The sequence below is a fragment of the Harpegnathos saltator genome, unplaced genomic scaffold (assembly GCF_003227715.2).
Source record: "Harpegnathos saltator strain DR-91 unplaced genomic scaffold, Hsal_v8.6 scaffold96, whole genome shotgun sequence".
NCBI classification, from domain to species: Eukaryota; Metazoa; Arthropoda; class Insecta; order Hymenoptera; family Formicidae; genus Harpegnathos; species Harpegnathos saltator.
Window position 1 is genome coordinate 898191 of NW_020230724.1, and position 8616 is coordinate 906806.

The 8616-nt window shown below is 54.6% G+C and overlaps 1 protein-coding gene across 1 annotated transcript; it reads left to right on the top strand.

The window, feature by feature from the left end:
• Positions 1-5173: 5173 nt before the first annotated feature.
• Positions 5174-6806, top strand: LOC105190580 (cuticular protein). The gene is made up of 2 exons (XM_011153378.3): positions 5174-5343; positions 5912-6806. The coding sequence occupies exons 1-2, from the start codon at positions 5278-5280 to the stop codon at positions 6698-6700; spliced, it is 855 nt and encodes a 284-aa protein (XP_011151680.2). The 5' UTR covers positions 5174-5277; the 3' UTR covers positions 6701-6806.
• The last annotated feature ends 1810 nt before the right edge of the window (positions 6807-8616 follow it).

Sequence of the window (8616 nt, forward strand, 5' to 3'; positions counted from 1 at the left end):
GAAGTTCAATTAGAGGCGTCAAAGTCGCCGCGCCGCCGTGTGTCTCCGCAACGTACGGCGACGTCTGCCGCTCGTCGCGCTCGAGATACGTTCCTCGCTTAATCGCTTCAACGTAATCAGCCAGCAGTCGCGTTCACTCGCACGCGGTTATCTCAACGTGCTCGATGCATATTTAGATATCGATGAATCGGTACCCGCGCCGCCGCGAAAGTCAACGAGTGTCTCTTGCGAGGACTCCTGCTCGTGCCGAGTCACGATACCCGCGATAATACGTCCTCACACCGGCGCTACTTCTTTTCCCCCTGCCTTTGCCTTTTCTTTCCCATGTTGAGTTTCTCTGTGTGCTTATTGTGTCATAAGCACCTCCGCGCGAATTGTTATTATGTTGCTGAATTACGTTTGCGCGTGCGCCCGCCTCGCGATTTTAATTGCGAAGTTATTTGCTCGAAAGTCTTCCTGCAGGTTGGAATAATATCAGGAAGCTGTCGGCCGTCCACACACACACACACACACACACACACACACTCTCTCTCTCTCTCTCTCTCGCGCGCGCGCGCGCGCGCGCCATAGGCCGCCATCAGATTAAATCTATCGCGGTGAAAACTTTTTCGCGGTCCGCTCGTCTTTCTCTTCTTCTTGTTTTCTTCACTTTTTTCTCCCCCTTTTCCTCTTCCTTCCTTTCCTTTCCGTTGTGTGCGACCGATTACGCGCGGTGACCTCGTAAACAGTTACGTACACGGAACTTCGTGAAGTACAAGCCGGCCGATTATGTTTATTGCCGGATATAATACGTAGACACGATATGTGGCTCTATATCGAAGGTGGCGATCGTGCACTTTCTACCAATCTCTCGATATTTATGAGGCCGCAATTATGTAAATTTTGACACATCGCACGCTTCCTGCGCCGCTAATCTCTCGCAAGCGGAGAAGGTATTTTCGCGAGGCCGCGATTCTTTCGAAAATCGCTGTCGATCTCACGCATGCGAACACGCCGTATGCAAATTTATCCCCCGCACGCGTCTAATGTCAACTCAAATGTCCGCGTCTGGTGTACCTTTCCTCGAAAAGTTCATTTAGAAGCGGCCGTCGTTAATTTAATTTAACCAATGCGCTGTTTACTCTCTTCCTCTCTCTCTCTCTCTCTCTCTCTCTCTCTCTCTCTCTCTTGTCTCTTCTTTCGAGACGCTCGTAAATGCAAGTTGATTTCGCGCCAAGTCGCCGTGACGTAACGTAACTTTCAATTAGCGACTCTTGTCTGCGTTGAAAAATTTCTCTCTCCCCTTTTTCCGCCTTAAAGTTCGAGTAGCCTGATCTTTATGTACCACAGAGGGTGGCGGATGATGGCGCGCAAATGCGGCCATCCAAGTACACTGGCTGGATTCTCGCGAGCATCCACCATCACCACCACGACGACGCGTCGGCAGACGTCGTCGGGATTTTCGCGTAGTCTGCATTTCTGCTTCACCGACCGCGAGCGTAACCTTATGCAATAATAGGAAAGGCTTTGGAGTCGGCTCTCATGAATATATGGATAGATATTCTCGCTCTCAAGGTGTTTATCAAGCCGTTTTCTAGTTACGCCCTTTCCACTGCGCCCGCGACACCCTCACGTCTTTCGAATACAAACGCAATTTGCGCCTTGAGAGCATCGACCGCGCGCGGCAGATGAAAGACCGCGCTTCCCAATTCTCTCTCTCTCCCTCTCTCTCTCTCTCTCTCTCTCTCTCTCCTGTTCTAGACGGTCTCAAGATTTTCATGTCTCTTGGCGCACTGTGCTGTACACACGAATGCTCGCTTCTGTCCGTCGCGCGTCCGCCGGAGACTGGGAGCTCATGCATTTTCATATTCACCCGCGTTCGATGTGCCTTTTTCCGATTAGATTTCCTCGCCCGATAACTTTACTACGCCCGTATTGCGCAAGGAAAGCACACGCGAATCCGGCGCGAGCGAGCGTACGCGCGGCCAATTCTACGCGAATCCACCGGCCCACGAAGTAACGCGATTTTTTGCGCCCGCTTTAACTGCCGAATCGTGCGCCGCGTCCGTTCACGAGTATCATTCTCGGAAACGCGATAAGCGGGCTTAATTGTCAGAAACAGAAGCGGGCAACGCTGACGATTGGAAAAGAGCGCCGGCCGCGCCGCGGCGATAAAAGGAGCAATACGACGAGGAAGAGAAAAAAAAGAAAAGAAGTCATTGCGTAAGTTACGGACGCTTACAAATGAGATCATAAGTAGGCTCACTTGAGGGGAGACGTGGATATAAAATGTTTTATCGAGTCGCTGAAGAAACGGTTGAATAAGAGACCGACTCTCTCTTACTCGTTCGTTCGTCTTTTATTTTTGTCTATCGAGCCAAAGTGTGGAGAGGCGGCACGCGTCGCGTTACGAGCGCGCGCTCTTCGAGCGCGACTTACACCTTACACCGGCTTATCCGATGCGCGATAGCCTCGATCGTCGCGCGATATCGAAACGCTCACGCGAGCGAGCGAGCGCGTCTCGCAATCGCCGAGCCGAGAAGGTCGGGTCTGTTAATAATAAATCACGACAGAGCGAGCCTGAGGAGAAAAAGAGAGGAGGCTAATTCTCAATTAACAACGACATGGCTGCAAGCAAGCGCGCGCGGCGTTGGTGGACGTGCCAAGTGGGCTGTAATTTTAATAATTAACCCCGACGGGAAATGAAGATTACCACATCACACGTCTCGTATTCGCGGCCGCTCGATGATCGCGAGCGCGAGCGCGAGCGCATTCCAGCCGCGACAGCTCAAAGAGTTGCGCGTCCGGCAAAAATTGAGCCCGAGTAAACGGCGCTCCTAATGACTTCCTAATGAGCTCGATCTGGACGAGGGAATCTCGCGCTGGGTTCGAATGAGCGAGGGATGCCGCCGCCACCGCCGCCGCATTGGCCGATAACGCAAATACTCCTCAGCAGCGCGTCGGAACTTTTCGATACGAAGCGCGGCATGCGCGTATTTATCTAGCGCGCGCGAGTCGCTTCATCTGGCCTGTAATTACACGCGGCCGGCGTGTTTCACCGCGCGGGAACGCCGCGCAATTGCGTTGGCACGTGTGTGGCAATTATTTTCGAGCGTTACAAAATATCGTGCGCGCGCGCGCGCACGCGCGCAAGTGGGGCCTTTTGCAAAGACGTCATCGGCGTTTACCTGGAATGAAGTCACATTGGTTCACCTACTTGTCAATAAGATATCGCGCAGGTAAAGCCACAAGTAAAAGTCACGGTTTAATGCCAAAGCGCCCATTGGATTGATTATGAAAGCGACCGCGATAAAAAGTTGCTACGCTACGCGCGTGCGGATTAAGAGTCGGCCAGCGCCAGGCAAATCTCTGAGGCCCGGGGAGAACCGGGTGTGCATATAGAATTGGGAGACTCAACGGGAGACGAGAAAAAAACATAAAAAAAAGAACGTCGCTTGTGTCTCGAAAACGAGATCGCGCCGCTATTGACGACGCGTTCGGCCAAGTTTCAACACGCACGCGCGTACGCGCTCTCCTTCTCCCTTTCCTCTTGCGCGAGTTTCGATTAATTAATCGATTGCGACGTGTGCGCACTTGGGTTGGAAGCTCGGCGGGAAGGTTTCGGAAAACTGCAACACACAGCCCGTTAATTACTCCGCTTCGCGCGTAGTAGTCGTTATTACGTGTCGAAAGGCAAATTTTCACGTCGTCCGATTACACGAGCGTCGACACAATCGCCTTTGCGAACCTTACCGATTCGCCTTCAACAACTTCCTCCGCGCATTGCGAATTTTATTCCGTAATTAACCGAGTATCGAGCGCGATGTCCGTGACAACACGCGGAGAAAGTCGCTTGATCGTCGCGTTTCTCGCGCGCGCGCACGCACGCACGCACGCACGCATGCACGCACGCATCGTCTCGCGCGATGAATCTTGTCACCTAAATTGTATTTACGGTGGTCGTAGTGAGCGCGCGCACGAACGGCGCTCGTAAAGTTTGCCGCGAATTAATTGCGGCAGATTTCGATATGTCCGCGCGCGCAAGTTCCGTTCTCTTCCTCCCATCGTCTCTCTCTCTCTCTCTCTCTCTCTCGAAAGAGAGAGAGAGAGAGAGAGAGAGAGAGTGCCGTTACGCAGCGCGCAATTTTCGCGCGCGAGTTATGCGCGCGGGCCGCCAAAGAGTCTCTTTCGACTCGTGTTGCCGTTAATTGCCGCCGCTCGAATCGAGTGTATCGATTCAGGAATTACGCGTCTCGCAAGGCAGCCGGGATATGGGCGCTCCGCGGAAACGCTCGTTCTCCTCGAAGAAAGTACGCGCGGGCTCTCGTCGAGATTGTGGAATTGAAAATTTCAGATCGTCGTCGTAGGCGAGGGCGCTCCACTGTCGGGATTAATACGAGCGTCGTTCGTCACATTACCGTCCACTTAAGTCCCGCGGCGAAAGCCGACTGGCAGTCGAGTTACCAATGAACAGTCGTCGTTATTTTCCTCATTATTATGACTCTTTTTTTTTTTTTTACTAAAGTTCCTCCGAGACTTTCATGATGACTGTAATATCGCGGGGAAGCCGCGAGTTTCAAGTGCTCCTCGGAGGATCACACGCGTCGCGTGTGAGTCCCGCGCGACGGAACTCCAGCGCGACGGGCCCGGCGAGATTAACATCCGCCGGTCTTACGTATACGGCGTAGCCAGACATCGCGCCTATGCATCGTCGAATTTCTCGATTGTCCCTGCTTACGAGCGCGCACGGCGCGGCGGCGGTGAGTCGTTGCGTAAGAGCCGCGAGAGAGCCGTTGCGTCCGGCAAAAATTGCCGGGGCGCGAGCAAAAGGAGGAACACACGATTCCGGCACGCCCGCGACGCTTCTGACGCGCGCGCGCGAGAGAGAGAGAGAGAGAGAGAGAGAGAGGGAGAAAGAGAGAGAGAGAGAGAGAGAAAGAAAGAGCAAGAACGGCAGGCGGCCAGGAAGGACCCGGCGCGAAAGCGCTCCGGATCAGCCTCGAAATCGCACAGCGCGGGGCTCTTCCCCGCGCGGTGATCGCGCGGGGATAGCGATTGGTCGATAGCCGACCGAAACGGAGCGACGTCGGCGGGCGTTACGCGGTACCCCGTCCGTATCCGGGCATCCGGGCGGTAATGACGGCCTCGTCGGGCCGGTAGCGCCCGTGGGAACACGGCTTAACGGCGAACGCTTTTGCGCGGGACAATCGGTCCACCTTAAAGCCGCCGCCGTTCCGCGGACGAGCGCGATTTTCCGGGGAGTGGGCCAGCGAGCAGCGGGCGAAAGTGCCGGTATATATGCCGCTGATTGGCGCGATGCAACTTCAGTGTGCACTCCCGAAGGCTACCATGAGCACTTCGCAGGTGAGCTCGGCAGCCGCTCAGGCGCAGCGGCGCTCTTGTATACACGTACACACTTCAGGAGGCATCGCGCACGCCTCCGTCCTTCATCCCTTAGGGCCTCGCGAAGGCGCCGGGTGTTCCCCGCGACACGTTACCGCGCCGCGTTCCGCGGGCACTCGCGACGTCTCGTGCACAGTGCTTGTTGTAGAGTCGCGCGGTGTCCCTTTGTTTCTCGTTGGGCGAGTGGGCTTCGTAGATACGTCATTCACGGCTAATTTCGTAGGCATCTCGGTAAAGTGCAACGTCGTCGCGTTCGCGATAGGAGGACGGCGTCGGTCGGCTGTCGTGTCTTCTCGAAATTAAGGACTCGATCGAGAGCCCTTTTCCACACAGTCGCGTCCGGCGAAATCTCTCTCTCTCTCTCTCTCTCTCCCTCCCTCCCTCTCTCTCTCTCTCTCTCTCTCTCTCTCTCCCTCCCTCTCTCTCGTCTCTGGAGCGCGAAGCCGGTCCTGAATTTAACACAGCCCAGCGAGACGCACCTTGGCCGCGAGAGAAGGGTCACAAGATTAACTGACGTTTGTCCCGACAGATCCTCGTGCTCCTCGCCCTCGTGGCGACGGTGGCACTCGCCACCGAGACGACCAAGTCCGACGGCAAAGCGGCCGTAGACTCAAAGGACGCCAAGAGCAAGCGCGGCCTGGAACTGAGTTTGGGCCATGGTGGTTTCGGCGGCGGCGGCGGCGGCGGCGGCTTTGGCGGACATGATTTCGGCGGCTTCGGCGGAGGATTTGGCGGCGGTTTCGGCGGTGGCGGCGGTGGCGGCGGCGGCGGCGGCGGCGGCGGCGGTGACGAAGGACGGATCTCCGGCATCACGATCCACAGGGAGGTCTCGGTGCCGGTCCCGGTGCCTTACACCGTCGAGAGGAACGTGCCGGTACCGGTACCGGTCCATGTGAAGGTCCCGGTGGACCACCCGGTGCCGGTTCACGTACCAAAGCCTTACCCCGTTCCGGTGGAGAAGACCGTAGCGGTCCCCGTGGAGAAACCGGTCCCGGTGCCCTTCAAGGTGCCCGTCAAGGTGCCCGTGAAGGTGCCCGTACCCTATAGCGTACCTGTTAAAGTACCTTACCCCGTGCAGAAAGAGATCCCATACCCAGTCAAGGTCCCGGTGATCGTTAAAGAGTCATACCCTGTGCTGGTGCACGGAGGTGGTGACGGTGGCGGCGGCGGCGGTGGTTTCGGACATGGTGGCGGCGGCGGCGGTGGTTTCGGACATGGTGGCGGCGGCGGCGGCGGCGGTTTCGGACACGGCTTCGGCGGCGGCGGCGGCGGCGGATTCGGAGGCGGTCACGAGATCAGCTTTGACCTGCATCATTGACGAGAGCCCGGCGGTGATCGACATATTAACGATACTCTTGTATATAATGATTACGTTGCCCTTTTTTACCTGTGCTGTCTTAGCAGAATAAATATTAAATTATTAACACGGCGTTTTGTAGTCTACTCCCTACCGGGAGCTCCGTCTCAGCTCAGTTTCCTCCCCTCCTTCTTTCCGCGCCGCTTCACAACTACCTGCGCGAAAACGACAACTCGCCCCGAGTGAGGCGAGGAGAAAATCGTTTTCCCGAGAGTTTGTCACCGTTCGACCGTTCCTGCTGCTGCTGCTGCTGCTGCTGCTGCTTGAGCGTATGACCAGGGCTGAATCGTAAATTCAGACACTCGTGAAACTGGAACCCGTTGGCTTTTCTTACGTAACTTGTCTGACTCTCTCGCAGGGATATCGACAGTAATCATAAGCACTGTGTTAAAGCGGAGTAGTGTCTACTACTTCCTGTGAAACTAGGCGGAACATATTACAATGTGGTCGCCAGACGACATGTGAAAGTGTCTGAACCAGTCATCGCGGCTGCTACTATTCTAAAGTAGCCGTACCGAGAAACTTATCATTCGATCTTCGTGCTTCAACCGCGCCGGCGGTGTGTCGGAGGAATGTTCGCTCGCGTGTCTGAGAGAGCGGCGCTTATTATTTATCAGAAGCCTCATTTGAACGCGAGAGTCGCACGCGAAATTATCGATCGAGGGGGAGAGAGGGGGGAGAGAGACAGAGAGAAAGGGAAAGAGGAGAAATACGATTTTCAATTTCACTGAAACACCTCGCCACACAGATCACCTCTCGCGACCGCCTAATCGATCGATGTGGCGCACGTGTCGAGAGCGCGAATGCACGTGCGAGCGCTGTATTGTAAGGTGAAGTCAGGTGTACGTCTCACGTACCGGTCAAGTTTCCTTACTCGACATGCAAGGTAGATCATTCCACAGTCAAGGTTGCTGCAGGAAATAATATCGAGTACTCGCCCCGGGCGAAGTTCGCGCACCGAGAGTTTGCACGGTTTCTCTCGCAGAAAGAAAGAGAGGAAACGAGAGAGACAGAGAGAGAGAGAGAGAGAGAGAGAGAGAACGCGCGATTCCCGTAATCTTACTTCCTGGACGGTAACGTTTCTCAACGGTAAACCGTGCTGACCGTCGGCGTGATTACGTAAATAATAAATAGATCGATCTGTCGATCGACTGACGTCGGTCGGCCGGTCTTACGCAACGTACTACGAAAAGAAAGCAAGCGCTTCTCGCATTAACGATAATGACGATATTGAATTCCGGTAATCGTTAATTCGTAGCGTAGCGGCGCGTTTCACTCGATAAGCGCGCTCGACTATCGCTTTCATTTGCAACCGGCGCGCGCATTACGCGATATTATATGCGTCGATCGCTTTTTCTCCCACCTGCAATGATAATCTCGTAATCCGCGTTACACCCAGCCGTTTATGAGATTCCACGCTCCGATTACTTTCAGTGCGTCGCGAACGAAACAGCCGTTCGCGGTTGCGCGCGGGATGTTATTAAAGATTCGCGTGTCGCCGATAAATAACTCGCGCTCGTCGCAACGGGCCCGGGCAATCGTTAGTTATTCCGGAGAATGAGTTGAAGCTGAAGTAATTTGTCCTTGTTGGGAGCTGTAGTTCTTCAGGCCGGTTGCCTTTATATCGTAATTATTATTGCATGCCATCGTTAACGAAGGAGCGAGCAGATCCCACGCTGTAAACTGTACGATAAGCAACGTACTGCGAAGCACTCATCGCGGAATGCGTTACAAATTTAATTTATGAATCTTACCTTCTCTCCCGCTCGTGCCTTTTCATTCAAATATCATAGGCTCGTAATGAGAGGAACGTTTGGAATTTCTCTCCAAGTGTGTGTAACAAGTTCCTGAGAAATATCCGAGAGTGTTGCGCGTAA

Excerpts from the sequence above, each read along its gene's own strand:
- LOC105190580 (XM_011153378.3), top strand. The coding sequence starts at position 5,278 with ATGCCGCTGATTGGCGCGATGCAACTTCAGTGTGCACTCCCGAAGGCT. Across the intron at positions 5,344-5,911 it reads CTACCATGAGCACTTCGCAG|ATCCTCGTGCTCCTCGCCCT; the intron begins GTGAGCTCGGCA and ends TTGTCCCGACAG.